At 53.8% G+C, this 18,958-nt stretch overlaps 1 protein-coding gene across 1 annotated transcript; it reads left to right on the forward strand.

The window, feature by feature from the left end:
• The first annotated feature begins 423 nt into the window (after window positions 1-423).
• Window positions 424-14,852, forward strand: TRAM2 (translocation associated membrane protein 2). Its single transcript, XM_009574348.1, is given in 12 exon segments — window positions 424-471; window positions 6,717-6,780; window positions 9,130-9,239; window positions 9,471-9,587; window positions 11,273-11,331; window positions 11,912-11,996; window positions 12,134-12,204; window positions 12,855-12,959; window positions 13,093-13,251; window positions 14,149-14,252; window positions 14,255-14,299; window positions 14,554-14,852. Coding segments are annotated over 12 exon segments (1,041 nt in total). The 3' UTR covers window positions 14,628-14,852.
• The last annotated feature ends 4,106 nt before the right edge of the window (window positions 14,853-18,958 follow it).

The following is an 18,958-nucleotide window of genomic DNA, read 5'->3' on the forward strand; positions in this document are numbered from 1 at the left end:
CGGAGCTCGGGCTCGGCGGAACCGGCCGAATCCGGCTCACAATAGGCTGTTTCCTGCAAGGGAGGTTTCTTTGGGAAGGCACAAATGGGATTTTTTAACCTTTTCCCAGGCAGCCCCCGGGAGTTGAGCGCTTGCTTGCTCCGGCACCATGCTCGTGGCGATGCTCGAGGGCTGCCGCGGGTCTCCCCCTCCCAAAACAGGGCGCGAGGTACGCCTTGAGCATCCTTTTGGGCGCGCGACCTCTTCCCCATCCAAATGGATCAATGGGCTCCACCAGCCTGGCAATTCCTCCGCAGCAGGGAGCAGGTACCGGTCGTGATGGAGATACCGTTCGCATCTCGCTTGATGCCCAGCTTCGCTGCCGGCTGCGCCGCTAGTGCCATCCCGGCTCCGGGGAGGGGATTTGGGGGCGCAGAGCGTGGCATGGGGCCGCTCAGCAGCGTTACGGGTGTGTCGGACTTGATTATTTGGGTATCGTGTGCGTTTAAGATGATCACGGTGTTGCTTAGGGAGGGAAGCCCAGGGCTCGGAGGGGGTCCCCCCCAAAAAGAGCCATCCTGAGCTGGGCGCTGCCGGGATTTCTGCCTTCCTGGCCTGCCCTGAGCCTTCAGGGTGTGAAAACACGCCCGGTGCACGTCTGCCTGGTGCCGGGAGGGATTTTGCTGCGTGTGTGTGGCCGTTCCATCCACGAGCGAGCTGGAGCCCGGGGAAAAAAAAAAATCCCCTTTTTTTTTTTTGGTCAAAAACCGTTTTAAGTGACTGCATATAGAAACGTGAAGCAGGTGCTCTCCATCCCGGCGCAGAAATCGCTTTGCATATCTTTTTCCACCCTGCTTTGCAGAAAAATGAAGCCAAGGCCAGGCTGGGTTTAACCTGCAGCTGCCCGGTGACTTGTGTCCCATCTGGGATGGTGGTATCGGATCGATCAGCCGCGGTGTCGGATAGATCGGCCTTCATGCGGGTTGTGTTTGGGGGAGATCTCACTGGTTTTGGGGGAGTTTCTGTATTAGACGGGGGCTGCTGTAATAATCTGTGTAAGACGGGGAAACTGAGGCTCAGTCTTATTTCTCCTTTATGCCCAGAACTGGCTGCCGCAAGCTCACGGGCAAAACAGGGGACAGCTCCTGATGCTTATGCATGGTGTGATGGTTAATAAAGTTATAAAACATTATATTATAAGAGATGCCGTGCCCTTGCCGGGCTTTTCCCCGTGCACAGAGCTGCGGCAGTGAGTCACGGTCTCCCAAACACTGGGTTGTGACACTGTCAAATGCAGGCGGCTGACGAATGAGCTGCTATTTCCAGGCTTCCTGCTAAATATACTTTCCCCTCCCCGGTCCCCTCCGTAGTACTCTGCAAAAATTAAGGCCTTCCCGTCGTTAACGAGGGAAAACAAACTGTGTTTCTGCTTGTCGCAGTCTTTGCCAGATGTGGGAACTGAGGCACGCGAGTGGCTTAAAGGCTGAATAGTTGGGGGAGAATGGAGGGGGAAAAAAGGGGGGAAAAAAGAGGGGAAAAAAGGGGGGAAAAAAGCAGAATTTAGGTCTGCTTTTTAAAAGGGAATAAACAGGAGGGAGCGTGAGGCGATGATAATCGTGTCGTGCTGGGGGACGAGCGTGTGGGTGCAAGCAGAGGGGCTGCACCGCCCGCGGGGAGGGTTTTTTGTCGAAGCCGGCTGTTTACTTTTAAAGGCTTTGGTCCAAAGTTTGGTCTTTAGTTTACATATAGGGCCTGTGGCAATCCATACCGTGGATCAACAAGTTTTTCTTTCAATAAACACTCCGGCTGGTGGGGGGCGGAAAAAAACCCTAAGTTGTGAGAAAAGCCTTCGGACAGCATTTTATTTTTAATTAGTTTGAGTTGTTTTTCAAGTCCTGGAAATATTTTCCCGGCTCAGACTGCAGAAACTCCCCCAGCTTCCCCCGCCAGAGATTTAGAGCCGCTTCCTTCCTCCAAAGCTGTTTTAACTCAGGCAGGACCGCGGGGATGGGGTGAAGACAGCACAGATCCTGCAAATCCTGACGGGCTGAGGCTTTCGGGAAGGGAACTGGATTTTGGAGGGTGACCTGGTACCTCTCCGCAAAGGATGCTCAAAAATTATCCCTTGTTCCAGAAAATCTTAGGACTTGAGAGTCGCAGCAGGTAGATTTTGGGAGAGGTGCCAAGCTGCCGGGATGCGCGTGCCTAGACGCCTTTATTAAAAGCCGCTTGCGTGCCTGCAAAAGTGGAATTGGGATTTTAGTTTGGACTCTTACAGAGTTTTGTGGCAGGGAAAAACCAGCATCTTCTAAAAAGGGTGGGGGGAGCTTTGCTGCTTTGTATTAGGCAGCAAACTCCAGGCTAGAGGGGGTGTGAATTTTTCCCGTCACCGCGTTATCAGGGAGTAGATGCGTAGTGGTGGATAGTAGATGCATAGTAAATGTATAGTAGCGCTGGGGTTGTCTGGCTTTATCCATCAGGGGCTGTGGAGCAGATGCACTGATTTGATGTCTGGCCGCGTTGCTCCATGAGAAACAGCCCGAGCCCCGTCCCAGCTGCTCTGAGCATCGCTGGAAACTGGGGTCTTGATGGGTGCATCGGGTTTTGCCTCTTCACCGTCCGGCTGCCCTTTGGTCCTCGGGTTAATGTCGTTAGTCACCAGGAACCCACTCGCTGCTGAAGATGCTGTTCCCTCTCCGTGGCTTTCGAGAGCCCCCCAGGACAACTGCTTCCCAAATTTGGCTGGTTCAGGCACATCCCTCATGCCAGGCAGGATGAGGCCGGGATGAGGAGCATCTCCCTCACCCCCTTGGGCAGTGGTGCGTTGCATAGAGGTGCCCTTAATGCAGGGCAGGGAGCGATCGAGGAATTTACAGCCTTTTCTATATGGTCCCCGCTCAGCTTGTCCTGTGCAGACAAATCCCGTTCCCGAGTTGTGGTGATGCTCTGTAGGATTTGGACTTCTGGCTGCCTTGAGAAAAGGCTGGAGATAAGAGGGGAAAACCAAAGAAGCAGGTTGAGAAGGTGGCCTCACAGCATAACCAAAAAAATAGAATAATATCTGGAGATGCCCAGTTCTGCCCCTGCCTGCTGCCGTTTTGCAGTGGCTGCAGCTCTGCTCGCTGCCCTGTGAGGCAGGAACGTGCCTGGCGCTTCCTTTCCCGTACCAGCATCTTGTTTCAGAGCAAACAGACAGCAAGCCTCTTGTGCCTCTGAATAATCCTCACGTTGCTCTTCCCATTGCAAATTTCTCCTTTCTCTGGCCGCCTGCGAAACACTCGATTTGAGCTCTAAAGCTTTGCTATCCCTTGTCACTCCTTCCCGAGCCAAGGAAGTCCAGTTTCTGCCTTGCAGGGGAGCTGGAGGTGGTGTTGCTGGAGGTTGTGGTCCAAGCGTTCCCTGTTTTCCGGGAGGCTTAAGCTGCTCGGTGGTGTTTGTCTCTATACGTTAGGCAGGGCTGTATAGCAACGGGTGCACTGCGGGTGCTCCCAGTTGGTGCGGCGGAGGAGGTGCTGTGGTGGGTACGGCTGCAGTGTGGGGTTTTGGAGCCTGATGTTCACTTGATGGAGCTCAGCTACGACCTCAATCAAGTCACCTATCCTTCCATGCCCGCCAGTAAGGGGCATGTTGTGACCAATGGCAAAAAGATGTGGGTCCTTCCGTGGATGTGCAGGGTGTCCTTCACCTTCAAGGGTGGAGGAGTGTCACCAGTGTCCTGCTCAAGGTGGTTCGTCCCATGCGTTTTGTGCCCCATCTGCCTCGGCTGCTGGAAACCACAACTCTTTTCCTATCTGAACTGAGGTGTCCTCGCAGTGGTCGCAAGGAGGTGGAGGTGACCTGGCCGAGGGTGTGCAGTGTGATCAGGACCCTGGTGGCCTCGCGGGTGGTGAGTCTCGGAGGACAGAGCTAAGCCGGACGGTAAATGCATTGTTCTGGGTTTTTTGTGCGATTGCAGCGAGGAAAGCACGGAGGTGTAAGTGCTCACAAAACTAGATGCAACCAGTCTTTTGAGCCCTTGGAAAGCCCAGGGACCCACCTCTGAAAACGCTGCCTTGGCCATTAAAGTCCTGCCGGTGCCCACAACGGGGAGCGTGTGTGGGGACTGCGCCAGGGCCGCTCACAAAACGAGATGCAACCAGTCTTCTGAGCCCTTGGAAAGCCCAGGGACGCACCTCTGAAAACGCTGCCTTGGCCGTTAAAGTCCTGCCGGTGCCCACAATGGGGAGCGTGTGTGGGGACTGCGCCAGGGCGAAGGGTGAAATCCTGCACGTGTTCTGATGTTTCCATGGTCAGTGTGGACGCTTCCCAGCTGCTTGCAGGAGAAAGGAAGGCCTTTGATGCCCAAGAGGAGACCTTCCCTCCACTGCCAGATGCCCAGAGGTGGACGGGGAGGTCGGATGCCCAGAGGTTCAAATTTAGCCCCCGGAGCTGCCACTGTGGTCCTTGGTGGGTGGCTGCAGGTGTCTGGGCTTCCCCGTCCATCAGGTAGAGGAGGGAGGCAGTTCTTCTCTGGAAATCGGTCTGTTGGGATGTCTGCCTACGTCCAGGAGGTTACATTTATCTTAGGTTGTAAAGTATTTTATGTAGGCATTAGAAAACAACCTGCTACCTCTCTGCAATGAAAGGTGGAGAGGTGAAGGGGTGCAGAGGTGGCCCCCAAACCTGCTGGTGGTCCTCTGGCCTGCAGGAAGCAAAGGCAGGTGTGGAGATAGGACAAAGCATTGATTGATCCTGGAGTGGATGGAGGAAACCTTCCTACCAGACCTTCCAGAAAAGAAAATTAGGAGAGTCCTTGCAAACTGTGTTGGGGCTGAGCACCATGCAGGCATTGCTCCCCACCCTGGAGATGCTCTGGGGTCGTTTTCTCAGACCCACAAGTCTGGCTTGTGGCCCCTCCGGTGGATTAGGAGACTTCGCCTGGAGGTGATGCCTTGTTTCCAGCTGTTTACACCTCTGGATGTCAGCCAGGTACTTGGGTAGGGTGTAAAACCTTCAGTGCCTACTGCCATCGGCACATCCATGACACGGCTACCCGTCCCTGCAGTATCGCGGGGTTCGTGCATTTGTTTCATGCCCTGCGCTAGCTTGTGACGAGGTTTGGATGTCAGGTCCCAGTCCCAGTTGTGTTGTACTGCTCTGGGATGAAGCAACTTTGCTTTCCTAGCCAGCAAGGTTTCCAAGAGCCAGAAGCCAGCATGAGGCCAGGCGATGCGCTTTTTCCATTACCACCCCAAACTCTGCCCGTGGTCTCCCTCGGCAGAGTGCTTCTCGCGTCTACTCCTCCGCAAGCAGAGCACAACATGTGGGATTTCTTTTTTTTAAGCGGGGAAAAAAAAAAAAAAATCCCCAAACATCAGGAAAACACGCCGCGGAGTTTGCTTTCCCCCAGCCGAGGCGGCAAGAGGATGGGCAGCGCTGCCTGCGCCGGCAGAGCGGAGCCGCCGGCCGGGTGCTCAATGCTCGTGGGGGCGGGACGGGAACACTTGGCAAAGCCCCCGTGTCCCCCCCGCAGCTACATCCCGCAAGACGTGAAGCAATATTTCCAGCCGGGTTTTTAATGGCCTGCAGCTCTGAAACGGTTGCAGCGACGTCTGTGTGAAATGCAGCTCATCTCCATCGGCGTTTGACGGGCACGGGATTTTTTGGGGCTGGTTGCGGAGGAGGCTGGGCGCTTGCGAAGCGTTGGAGGGGTGGCTGAGGAACCATCAGAAAGGTGAAAATCTCTGGTGACCTGCTGCTGGTGTGGGGTTGGATGGGATGAAGGCATGGACGGAGGTTGGCATTGGACATCTCTGCACTGGGTTTTGCTGTGGACCCGGCTCAGGGGTTCCTCAGTCTCAGAGATGCTGCTTTGGGGTGTCCTGCAGATGCACTAGGACGGGATGCTGGGCTTTGCCCCGTCCCCGCAAAGCCTCCTTGAATGAAAAGCAATAAATGAAGAGCAGACAGCACAGCCCTGGTTTGCAGGGGGCCTGATGTCTCATCCCAGACTTTTTTTTTCCCTTTACGGGCCAGCCTGGGATGCTGAACGTGCGGCTGGGATCTCGTGCATGGTCAGTGCGAGGTTCAGCTCTTTTGCCAAAGCTGCTTTTCCCCTGTCCGGTGGGACCCTCGTGAGCAGCTGCGTGGTCTCTAAAGGGGTCCGGCCTCACCGGTCCCGTGGTTGCCGTTACTAGAGGAGTCTCCGCAGAGATGTGGGGGCTAAATACGTGCGTAGCCGGTGGGCCTTTGAAGTCACTGAGCTTGCTCAGGTGCTGGATGTTGTCATTTCTACCCATGCTGGGCTCCTGGCATGGCTGCCCGGAGTGGATGGGAATGAGAGATGGTTTTAATTAACACAAACGGCCCGCTGGGTCGGGCTCCCGGTGTTCCCCGAGCAGTGGGTTGCACGTGACGATGGTCTATGGTACTGGAGGGATGCTCATCCTTGAGGGGAAGCGGGGGGCTTCCCACGTCGGGCTGGCTGGTGGCTTTTACAGTTGCGTTGCTTTTCCACGTTTCTCCCTCTTTTATCCACCCCTTTCTCCTTCCCAAATCCCAAGTCCCTGTTGGCAAACCTCTTCCCTAGCAATCCCCTTGCTGAAAGGCACTGTTGTGAGTGAAGCCGATGCCTGCCCATCTCCCTGGACTATTTGCCTTTACCCAGCGCGGTAGGAAATAGGAGTAAATGGTGGCAGAAGAATGGATTTAACAACTGATTTGCCTTTTTTTTCCCCCCCTCTGTGTGTCTTTGACAGGTTACAGCCAAGACTGCCTTCCTGTTTATCTTACCTCAGTATAACGTTAGCGTGCCTACAGCAGGTAAGAGATGCTGCCGCTGTGGATACCCCAAGGGGAGGGTCGAGTCCTGGTCTGCCCCAAACCCTCGCTGCCAGCTGGCCTGGGCTCACCCTCTACTGATGCACACGCTCGGGCCCTTGTCTGGTAGTAAAGGAGATTTTAAAAATAAAATATGTGGGAGAAAAGCAAAGTTTCAGTGGCTCAGAGCACGCTGATCATGTCTGCCAGCCCTTGTGCTGCCAGGGTTGGGAAGAAATGCTTTCCAGGGGGTTTTAGGGCTTTCTTTCTACCTGTTTCTGCCGTGGTCAGGCTGCTGTGTGTGCTCTGCAGGGTGAGGATCCTCCTCCCAGCCTGGTCAGGCGAGATCAAATTGCCTGATTGCATGCCCAGAGTAGCTCTGCCGAGGAGCAGGAGGGGTTTAGCTCTTTGCTAAGCAGCAGGGGCTGCGCAGATAATTCCCATCTCGCTTTATTTATTGGGGATGGCAGAAGGTGAGGGTGTGGAGATGCACGTGGTGCACAGCATCCCTGCTCCAAGCAGCTTATCGTCCTGATGGAGAGTAATTCAAGGAGACTCCGGGCTGGCGCAGGTCCAAGCCTGATGGACCAGAGGACTCGGAGGTAGCTGGAGGCTCGGTCCCTGTTTGTATTTTGGCTGCTAGTAGCTACCTTCCTAGCTGAGAGCCCCTCCAGGGCTGGCAGCGATCTGGGCACCGGCACGGGGGCAGCTGGAGGTGGTTTGGGTAAAGCCCTGTGCTCAGGATGAGCCAAACGCCCAGGGCACAGAGCCTGGTGTGGTGGTAGAAAACTGTAGTTAATTAGTGTTTGAGTCATCATCCAAGGAAAAAGCGGGGTTGTTGGGATTAGTGAAACTATGATGAGGCAGACATGCGGAAGATAAAAGGTCTGCCCTTAAAATCTTTGAACATTATGGTTGAAGAAATCATCCAGCTTCCAGATGAAATAATGGTCCGCACTCCCCTATGGCACAGTCCAGACAACTTCCACTGCCGTTAAGTGATTTATTCTTTCCCAATACCAGAAATCTCAGGGGGGGGCACATAACCATCTCACCAGGACCAGGTATTGGGGTATCTATGGGGTATGAGCTAGGTGAGGCCGTGGGGAGAGAGACCTTGGTGCAGCAAGCTTGCTCAGAGGAAGGATTATTACTCACCTGAATTTTTCCAAGGCTGTTTCACATCCCTCGCAACAAGGATACTGTTGCCTGTCAGTCGGCAGATCTCGCTCTCGTCTCCCGTGCTCAGCGCACACACGGCTCCTGCTAGCTTCTGAAGTGCCCCAGAGAGAGGAGAGGAGGCAGAGCAGTCGCGCACGTGCATAATATTATTTTCTTTAGTCTTGCAATTCTTTTCTCTTAAACTAGGCTTATGAGCTCTGTGATACAGGCAATGTTTGCAGAGCACCCAGCCGAGGGGTTCCTAAGGACCAAGTGTTTTCACATCCTTACACCAAGTGTTTTCATAAATCCTATTCAAACCTTATTCATGTACCTCAAATCTTAAAAATCTGGACTGAAGCTTTGTTCGAGGGTAAACAGGGCTGGTGACAGAGAAGTCGCTTCCCAGCATCGATATTAGGAGAGGATGGACAGGATCAGGGTAAGGGAGAGCAGCAGCTGGGGGTGGGCTGAGCTTCCTTTGCCATGCTTTCTGCAGGGTGCCACCAGGACAGCAGCTTTCCCGACTCTGCTTCTTCCCCATAAGCTGCAGGGCTGCAAATAGTTGCCTAAATGCAGACGTCTGGGGTATTTTGGGTTCTGTTGGGTCTCCTGTTGCCCCAGAAGAGCAGAACCTCCCACGGGTCCTATTTCTCATCCGCCAGCCCCGTTGCCATCTCGGATCTCTTAATAGCACGAGGCATCTGCTTTTAGGCAGCTGAATCCTGCTCCAGAAGGGGTGAGTGGGAGAGACTGGGTGTTGGATGATAACTGAGGGGGTGGAAATCCCATCCTGAGCCTTAATGCTCCCAGTGGGGTGTCCCTGATCCCATCACCTACTTCAGCACTGCCTCTATGTCTTTGCCCCTCCAGGCTGAAAAATTCATGTCCCCAGCCCCTCACCTCTGGCAGGGGAAGCTTAAAGTGTCCTGAGTGTCACCTCCCTTGAGGTGTGTAACTATTAGAGGGGACCTATCCGCCTTCTGCCGATGAACTGACTCAGGCTAGAGCCCTTTTTTCCAGCCCTGCAGCCACTGGCACAGTCATGACCTCTCTCTGCCTCCACCTCTCTGGTGGCCCTATCCAAGCTGCGTGTTGGGAATAGTCCCCGCCTGAACTTCCACTAACCCTTAAGTACCTGGAAATCATTTGGATCATGGGGATTTGACCCACTGTTTGGTTTCTTTGCAGATGGGGAGCTGGTCCAGTATCATTATGGGCTGAAGGATCTGGTCACCATCCTCTTCTATATCTTCATCGCCATCATCCTGCATGCGGTGGTGCAGGAGTACGCCCTGGACGTGAGTGTCGTTCGGCGTCTTGAGTCGCCAAAATATCTCAAGTACCATGGGGGGATGTGGTCCTGTTGCAGTTAAATATTGTTATGGGGGTAGTCTGGGTGTTCGGGCGGTGACGAGTGAGCCTTCATCTCTGGGAGCTGCTTGGGACAGGGAGGAGGAGGAGGAGGGAGAGTTGTTGACCCAGTGGCTCATGTTTTCTTGTTCCTTTTCTCTCCCTCTGCCCCTTCCCAGAAAATCAACAGGCGTCTCCATCTCTCCAAGGTCAAACACAGCAAGTTCAATGAATCAGGTCAGCTGGTTGCCTTCCACCTCACCTCCGTGATTTGGTGCTTGTACGTCGTGGTGACGGTGAGGCACGGGGCCACCAGGCTTCGGGTTCCCTGGGTGGGATTTGGGGGTTCTGGAGTGCAAAACCTCGATGGCAGCAGAGTCCCCAGCCAGCTCCTGGGCCAAGACGGGCACATTTCAGCAAATTTCGTTTTCAAGTGTGGTGGGTCTTTCCAGCCACTGAGTGAGGGCAGTTTGGGGAAATCCTTCTCCTGCTTCGTGCAAGGCACAAGCAAATGGGCTGTGAAATATTTTAGAGCTGGATCCTAGAAATCCTGCGTGGTCCTGTCATCTCCATCCGCTGCTCCGGGACCTGCCGTCTTTCTCAGTCTTACTTTCCTCCTTATTTGCGTTCAGTGTCTTGGGGTTTTCGGATGCCCTTTACAGGGATGTGGGGTGAACGGGCAGATTTTTGTGATCCCTCTCTTGGTGAGCTGGCAGTGAGGGGCATGCTGAGCGGTGCGGTTGCGTTGGGGATGTTTCAACCCATAACCGCTGGAAGAAAAATTTGTAGTGGAAATGTTTCATTTTTAGGAGGAAGAGGGAGGGAAGAACAGGTAGCGGTGGAGAGAGACAACTATTTTGGCAGCGTGAAGTGATGATGATGCTTCATTACTGGTGGCCATTGGGGTTCAGCCGTGGTCCCCAGCGGTGCTGGGGATGGATGCTCGGGGGCAGGTCCCCTCCCCACCGCTTGGGGTGACCTGCCAGCCCCCCATTAGAGGACCGCTACCCCTTCCAGGCCAGCATTTCTGGGGATCTGCTGGCACTGCTCCTGCCCCATAGGGCTGTGGGGAGGGAAGCTTTGGTAAAACAGTTGAGGCCACTGTTTTTGGGCTGCCTTCACCCAGCGCCAGACCCATTCCTCACCAGCTCCGGGGCTGCAGCCTCCTATGCAAACCCGTGGTGCTGTGGTGTGTTCCTCAAGTGCCCCGCATGTGCAGAGCAGGTCACCCTTTGCAGAACTTGCACCTCCCCCAAGCTCCCCCAACCGAAAAAAGGTCTTGGGGCAGACAGGGCATGGACAATGGTGACAGATAGGTCCTGGGCAAGATGAATTTTCCATGCCAACATCTCTTTGCAAAGCCCAATGCAGCAGCCCTCCGGCAGGAGCTGTGCAAGCGTGGAACGAGAAGGGAGCCCCATCCTGTAATCTGCCCTGCAAGCATAAGGCAAGGGGCTGTAGGGTAGTGCAGGCAGGTGGAAAATTAAACTATGCAATGCATATTAAATTATTTTTGTAGGAGTTTTCTGTTCCCCTTTCTCTTCAGAAGTACTTCTTTTTGCTTAAGTGATACTCGAGTTGGAAATGCTGGTGGGTAAGAAGCTCCCCTCGGACCATGCACACGATTGCTTGTAGCCGTGCTACTGACATCTTGCACCTCCAGAGCATCCGTCTTGCATTGCCCAAACCCCAAAACATCCTATCCTGAACTGGTGACCCTCTGTGCAACCGAGCAGGCAGCTTTCAACCCCCAAACACGGGGGCCTCATGAAACTTGAGCAGGTGCTAGAGACCCGTGAATGTGGCTGAGCTTTGGAGAGCTCAGCCTTGGCTTGTGCAGGGGACACAGTTTTTACTGCAGGCTGAAAGGACTCAGGTGTCATCCCCGGTTCCTAGTTTCGCTGTAGCGTTAGCCCGCCCCATCGTAACCATCCTCTGCCTGTTTCTTTTGCTGAAGGCTTGCATCTCTTCTCTTTTTCAGGAAGGATACGTATCAAACCCCAGAAGTTTGTGGGAAAACTACCCGCATGTTTATCTTCCGTAAGCACTTGCAAGGGCATTTTGTTCTTGGGCTGACCACTTCCTTCCTCTATATGGTTTTCCCTGCGGCTGGGAGCAGGGTGGTGACAGTGCAGCGCCTTTTGCATGCACCCTGCTGCAAGGATGCTGCAGTCAGATCCTGGGGGATGGGGGTTATCTTGTTTGTGGCCCTGGGGTAGATGTTCCTGGAGTGTTTCCTCCATGAGGCAGGCCCTGCCGGCTTGGTTACTCATCCTGGCTGCTTACTGCCTGCATCACCTTAGGCAAGTCGCTTTGCTGTTCATTTTTCATAGTGGAAACACAGAAGTGGGGGATAATCCTCCCTTCTTGGGTTTTTGCAAAAGTGAGGTTTGCGGAGAGCGTGGAGACCACGGCATGAGCAGCCAGATAAACTCTGGGCATGGCTAGCTCAGCTGAACATATAATTTCAGCCCAGAAATGAGGCCTCCTAAATCCTGTGGCTTCAAAGTGGTGGAGGGATTGCCTGGTGCTGTGCAGTTGGGCACTTTCCCTGGTGCCTGGGTCCTTGGGATCCTGCCATGCCCTGGGTTGGCTCATGTGTCTTGTCCCTGCGTTTCAGGTTCCAGGTGAAGTTTTTCTACCTGTGCCAGCTGGCATACTGGCTGCACGCCCTGCCGGAGCTCTACTTCCAAAAAGTTCGCAAGGTGAGAGCCAGGCGGGCGCTCCCGCGTACCCTTGGGATGCTTGAAGTGGTTTGCCCCCTGGCTTTGGGGAAAGCGAGCTTTGGGCGAGGGTGGGTGAAGAGGGGCGAGAGGTTAACGCCGTTTTCTGCCCCTGCCAGGAGGAGATCCCCCGCCAGCTGCGGTGCATCGCGCTCTACCTGGTGCACATCGCCGGCGCGTACCTCCTCAAGTGAGTCGGCTGCCTCGGCATCCCGTCCCGCGCCGCGGATGGGGCTGAGCAGGTCCTTTTGCAGTGCGGGTCACCCGGGAAACCTCAGCGGGGCAGGGGGTTTAAAGGGAATTAAGGCGAGTGTTTAAAAAGCGGATGGTATTGAAGTTGACCTCCCGACTGTGGGCGGTTAGTCAAACAGTTTTCACAGACCCACAGAGCTGATTTTGAAGGAGCTCAGCGGTGTTACGCAAGTGCACAGGCGGTCTCTGGTCACAGGACATTGCAAAGCAAATGTTAACCAGGGACCCAAAACGCAGGCTGATGGGTGCATCTCCCCTGGGTGTGGGAAGGACCCTGGGGTGCTCTCCCAGCACAGCACGGGCAGGCAAACTCTTATCCTTCCTCTAAGTGTGTGCACAGAGCAGCAATGCCAGTGGTTAGGGCTTTGTGTCGGACTCATCCCAGCTGTACCTCTGGTTTGGGATGCTTTGATGTTTTGGGGAACAGGGATTTCCCCGTTGCAATCCTACCCCCATTGCTGTGGAGAGGTCCCACTTTGGGCTGGTTCTTGTAGCAGCGCAGGGATGGTGGGGGAGATGCTGTCGCTGGATACGAAGGACCGAGGCTGAGCAGCCCAGTGATGCTTTTTTCTTTCTCTTCCCTCCTAGCTTAACCCGCTTGGGGCTGATCCTCTTGCTGTTGCAGTATATAGCCGAATTCTTCTTCCACATGGCCCGGCTGGTCTACTTCACGGATGAGAACAACGAGAAGCTGTAAGCAGGCGAGCTGGCCATGGCTTCCCTCCTCTCCCAGGAGAGCTGTCGGCGTGATGGGGGGGCTCGTTCTCACCTTCCAGCTCAGCGCTGGAGGCCGCTCCTGCCAACACCTCTGCTTGCCCTCCTGCAGGTTTAACGTCTGGGCTGTTGTGTTCGTGGTCACCAGGCTCTTCACCCTCACCCTGTACATCCTGGTCATCGGCTTCGGGCTGCCACGGGTGGAGAACCAGGCTCTCGACCCCGAGAGAGGGAACTTCTTCAGCTTTCTCTTCAACAATATCCTCTTCAGGTAGGAATGTCTCCTACTGTATCTTCCTTGGTTGTGTTATCCCAAGGTGGTTTTTGCTGAGTTTGGAAATGCCAATGGAGATCTGATCTAGGTTCCCTTTAGGGAAGGTCCTAGTGAGCTGGGAGGGTGTGGAGGGAGCGAGGAGGGGTTAAAAGCTGCGGAGCCACGCGGAAAAGCCAGCAAATAAGTTGTTCAGCGAGTGAAGTTGTAAAGCACGAGCCTATCTTAGAGAAAGGCTTGCAGGCTTTCCCTTCTGCACCTGTAACTGCGCTTACATGGATGTGGTTGAAAGGCATTTTCCCCTCTGCTTGGACAAGTTTTGCTGGCTGTTGACATGGGAAGCAGCGGATGGGATGGGTTCCTCATGCCTTGTAGTCTGTCTGTCAAGACAGGGAGCCTTTCTCACCCATACAGCAGCTGTAGGTTCAGTTCAGAAGTTCCTAGGACAGGTGCCTGGTCATTCCCAAGGTTTTTGGAGCTATGGACTGCTGGCACGCCTTAGGATTTGGGGGACTTTCTTAGCTCCCTTTCAACCACATCCACCTTTTAGTTGTACAGAGCAGCTGGGGACGTCTTACCTTGACCGTGCAGACTGTGCTTTGGGCAGTGCTGGTTGAGATGATCCTATTCATCCATTCCTGCACTAAAGTCTTAAGAGTCAGCAGCGCCCCGAGCACCTGAGAGCTTCGTGGTGGGGAGGGAAAGGGAAGTGGCTGCTCTGAGCTCGGGTTATGGCAGAAAGCAGAGATGGTGGCTGCCTCTGATGGTGGCTGCCTCTGACTCTCAGTGCAGCCACCCAGGGGGACCTCGGCCACCGGCCCCGATGTGGGTGGAAGGCTGGGCTGGTGGTGGCCTCGCTCCTCTGTTCTCAGCCTGCCTCTTCTCCGCCCCTACCAGAATGAGTGTGCTGCTGTTGGTGTGCCTCTTCCAGGCCTCGGTGATGTGGCGCTTCATCCACTTCCAGCTGCGGCGCTGGCGGGAGTACTGGAACGAGCAGAGCAGTACGCCGGCGCCAAGCAGCAAGCCAAGCCGCTCAAGAGGGACTCGGGTGAGTGCCGGAGCCAGCGTGCCATGGGGTGGCACCGTGGGAGGCATCGGTCCTGTGGTTCAGCATCCCCTCGGCAGGCTGCTGCCCGTGCAGGTGATGCTGTGGACGTGCCTCCTGCCCCTCCGCGCTGAGCCTGGGGGTCCCCAGCAGGATCGTCCCGCGGTGGTGGTTTTCTCCATAGCTATGGGCCAGCCCCAAGAGGGTTAAGGTTTTGGCCTGTGCAAGGGACAAAGTTTTTCTTTCTCTATCCCCAGGTTACCATGAAAATGGAGTGGTGAAAGCAGAGAACGGCACCTCGCCACGAACCAAGAAGCTGAAATCACCGTAGAAGCAAAGGCTTGCCTCCTGGGGAGGAGGGCGAGATACCAGGACTAAGAAGCAGTCCCTCCTCCCGGTCCTCACAAGCATCGTCTTGAACGGCTTGGAAACCAGTCATCTTCCCAAGGTGTCTCTCGCTCTCCTCTCTTCTTTTCTTACTCTCTTGAACCATTTGCAATAAAACCAAAAAGGTCCCTTTCCCCTGCACCCTTCCCCTTGTAGGAGCCTTTTCCAACCCTCCTGGTTTTACCTTCCTCTGTTTCATCGTAAAGCAGCGTGCAATTTTTTTCTTTTCTATTTTAGTGTTTTTTTGGTTATTTTGGATTATTGTTACAAATGCATCATAGATGGTTCCAAAGGAGCCTTTTTTATTTTACAGCATGTTCCTCCTCTCTCTCCGTGGTGCTTCCCTGAGCCCCGGGGTCAGGGCCACAGCAGCTTGAAGGCACCACGTGTCTGTTATGGGAACAGGCTCCTGGGGGAATGCACTAGGGCTCTGTGACCCTGAGGCTCAGGGGTGCTCTCAGGCGAGGGTTGCCTCTCCTGGGGCATGTCTGGCCAGTGCTTGGCAAGTGCCACAGGGTGGTGGTGCTGCAAACAGAGACCAGGGTCTGAGTGAGGAACCTCAACTGTGTCTTGTCTCATGGTGGACCTCTGGTTAAGTGGGGTCTTTCTGACTCCTGGGTTTTGAGCTAATTTTGGAGAGCTGGGCAGCGGAGAAGGGAGAGAATTTCCCTCTTCATATAGGACCCGTCTCCTAGCCTTTGCTTGCCCCAGCTCTTCTGGTACAGCTGGGTCCCTCTTAGCTGCAGTAGGTGAGCTGCCCTGTAGTTGTTGTGGACCTCCCAGCCCCAAGAGCTGGGCTTAGGGCTCTGCAGCTTGCAGTGCCTTGTTGTGGGGCAGCAGCATCCTCAGGTCTACGTGAAACCTTGAGTCCTGCCCCGGTCTGAGCACTGGCCTGACTCCTGTCAGCCCAGGCCCTTTGCCAGCTTGTGTGTGCCTCACGGACCTGGTGTTCTCATGGCTCATGACCACGTCTGGATGACAAACTGGCTGCTGCAAAGGGTTTTTTCATCAAGTGGGACTGTGCCCTTCATGCTGTCACCTTACCCTTCTTCATCCCTACTGTACCAGTCCAGCCTTGCCATCGGCAGCCACCAGCTTCACTCTTTGTTTCCAAAGGATACAGAGCTTGTATCCACCCAAGGTGCTATCAAATGCAGGGTTTCTTCCAAAAAAACTAGCCCCTTCATCCCTTTCTGAGCTGTGAATGAGATGACAGGGAAGGGGAAAGAAGCCGGGGGCTGCAAGGAGCAGCTTGCATATTAGGAAAAGCCTGACCTGTGACGCATAGCTGTTGGCAGATGGAGTTGTCTCAAATCTACCTCAGAGGCCACCTGTTGCTGCAGACCACTTTCCCCTCTTGCTCCTGCCCGCTGCCGCCGGTACGTGGTGGCAGGAGATTCGTGGGAACCCCAGATCCCACCGGCTCAGTCCCCTGCTGCTTCTTTGCTGGGGAGCAGCATCTCCTGCCCAGGGTTTCCTGGGTCAGTGCCAGCTCGCTGAACTTCTTTGGGGTGCCCTGCACCAATCTAGGTTTGGTAGGTGTGCAGTAGATGGGCACCTCTCACCCCGCAGCTCTCCTCCGGGGCAGTTTCTGTAGCTGAGCTTTGCTGTTGGTGCCTCTTGTGCAGCAAAGCCGGCTGTAGGTTTCTTTCTCCTTTGCTGTGGCAGGAGCAGGCGAGTGGTGTGCTCCCTTGGCTGGGCAAGAAGAGGGGGCACAGGGTTGCGGGGAGCTGGGGTGCTCTTCGATACGCAAGCCAGGATTGGGGTCCGCTTTCCTTGCAGGTGAGGGAGGCACGTGGTCCTTGGTGTGCCTCTTGCTCAGCCCTTCGGGCAGCTGAACTCTGGCTCTCTCCGAGTGCAATTCTAGCTTGAGGCTGGCCAGTCGTCCTTCAGATCATTTGCGTTTTGGGGAACGGGTGACAGTTGATTTTCTGCCCCTCTTTGAGTTGGGTCAGGGTTTATTCCTCCTTCTGTAGGTGTCTTTTCTCCCTTCCTCCCCCTCTCCTTGTTGAGCCCCAGCTAAAGCTGGGCACCAGAGGGAGAAAATGCGCAGGGACACGAGGACAGTTGGTCAAATTCCACTTGTTCCTCCATCGCCACAACCTCTGAGTCCCAAAGGAGAGATGTCAGCTGGACTCAGGGAGAGAAATTCCCCCTTTTTCAGGGGAACTGAGGAAGGAGACTTTGGAGCAGAGCCCTTGGTGGTATCTTGCAATTGCTCCTCATAGCCCTTGCCGGGTAGATAATACACATTTTGGCTCAGGGGCAGCGACAATACCTGCAGTGCAATGTGATGAGAGCAGGGGAAAAGAGCTTTATGTTAGGGAGGACGTGGAAGAGGTCTAGTGTGAGAGGTTTTTCCTTTCTGCTGCCTCTTCCCATCCCCAGCCACCCACTGCCACGTGCCCTCTGAGAATGACTGCTGGCCGGCATCTCTCCAGAGCCTCAGCCGGTCCTTTCTGCAAAGCTGGTGCCTCGCAGCAGCTGAGGTATTGACTCTGTTAACAGGTGACACATACAGTCCCCCAAAAAACTGGCTGCTGAATGATTCCTCCTCCTGCCTGCTTCGCTTCAGGCAGCCTTTCCACTTGCACAATCCTGCGTCTTCATAAAGTAGCTAATCATGCTTTGTTTCCCAAGTGCCTTATGTTGCCATGTAGTCTCTCGTATGCTTCATCTGTGTACTATATCAGTAGCTGAACGCCCTCCCTCTTTACAATGTATGTACAACATATGCTAGATTTATGTGGGTTTTGTTTTCTTTTTGATAGAGCTACTAGCAAAAGGGACAGTTTGTTTTGGAAGCATTTCCATGTGTTCTTTTTTTAAATTTTTTTTTTAAACCTATAGACAATGGGGCTTTTTTTGCCCTCCCCTATCTTTAGTCCTCAGAAATCCTCATCCTTCTCCTGTTATGCCCAAGTGTGGCAGGATCCCTGGGGGCTTTTTTTTTTTTTTTTTGAGCTGAGCCTTTGCTGTAAGGCTATATGCGCTGTCATCCCAGAGGTCTGTGATCCACCCTCCATTGGAGGGGCTGCCACTGGCTGGTTTTGTCTCTCTGTCTTGTAGTGCTAACATCATCCCTCGGCTGCAAGCCCGCAGTAACTGCTTCTACGTCCATGTCATTTCTCAGCAGACCGAGCCTTCTCTTCAGCCCAAAGAGCTTTTTCTTTCCCAAACAGAGTATTTTCATTGCAAGCCCTTACTGGTCAGTCTTTCATTGACCACTCTGCGTACAAAGATGCTGAGAGCCCACTTTCCTTGAGTGGGTGCTCTTCTGGTGCCCCATCTTGTCAAGCCTTGTGTCTTCTCCAAAAAAGACCCAACCCCAAACAGGGTCTCTTGTCCACCACAGTGCAGCAAGTGTTAGAGACTATGCAGAACTGCAAGTCCTTACTTTCAGCGTGACGCTATTGCTTGCACCCTTCCTGTGGGCTTGAGGCTGCTTTTGTAGTCTGTGTCCGTTATCCAACCTAAGAAGGTTGGGGATTGAGTAATCTGTGATTTTTGGTGTGAAGCATAGTGTTTTCCTGCCTGTGAAATACCAGCAGTAGTTCTCTCTTTTTGTCTTAGGTAGTCGGGGAATGAGCTTGGAAGAGAAAGGGGCAGAGGAAGAACAGATGTAGCATTTCACATACAATTTTTGAGTGACTCTTATGTTATGGGGCATTACAGTTGCGTTGTTTTTTTTTTGTTTGTTTCGGATTCTTTCTTCTTACTCATCATGTTTGAGTTAGTAGTAAAGAAGACAAGTTCCAGTTCCCCTGTAGGTCCCCTTACCCTTAACTCACCATTTTAAAGTGTATTTTTGGTAGGCTTCCTGGTTGGAGGGAAGAACAACTACTCTAGGATGCCTCCCCCTTCCCTCCAAGTGACTCTTGAAGCCTGTAGCTACCCTGCCTTTACTGCGGTGCGTGGGAGTTTACAGCAGCCTCAGTCTCTTGCTTTAGATGGAGTCTCGGTAGATGGACCCCGACTTCTGTCAACATGGAGATGGAGATTATGGGGTTTGATTTACAGCCTTCTGGTAGACTTCACGAATGTGTAATAGATGGTTTGGTAGGCTTTATACTCAAACTGTGAAGTATGTTACTTCGCCTTGGGGCTGCATGTGGGGTTTTGCTGGCAGCAGGAAAGAATGGCTGTTGTAAAAGCCAGGCAGAGGCACGTAGTTTTTCTTTGAATAAGTTGAACTCGATGGACCAAACTTCAGCAAAGGAACTCGAGGAAAATTTCTGTTCTTCCATATTTATGCTTTAGTGCAAATTGCCTAAT

The sequence above is a fragment of the Fulmarus glacialis genome, unplaced genomic scaffold (genome assembly GCF_000690835.1).
Source record: "Fulmarus glacialis isolate BGI_N327 unplaced genomic scaffold, ASM69083v1 scaffold19923, whole genome shotgun sequence".
In the NCBI taxonomy this organism is placed as follows: domain Eukaryota; kingdom Metazoa; phylum Chordata; class Aves; order Procellariiformes; family Procellariidae; genus Fulmarus; species Fulmarus glacialis.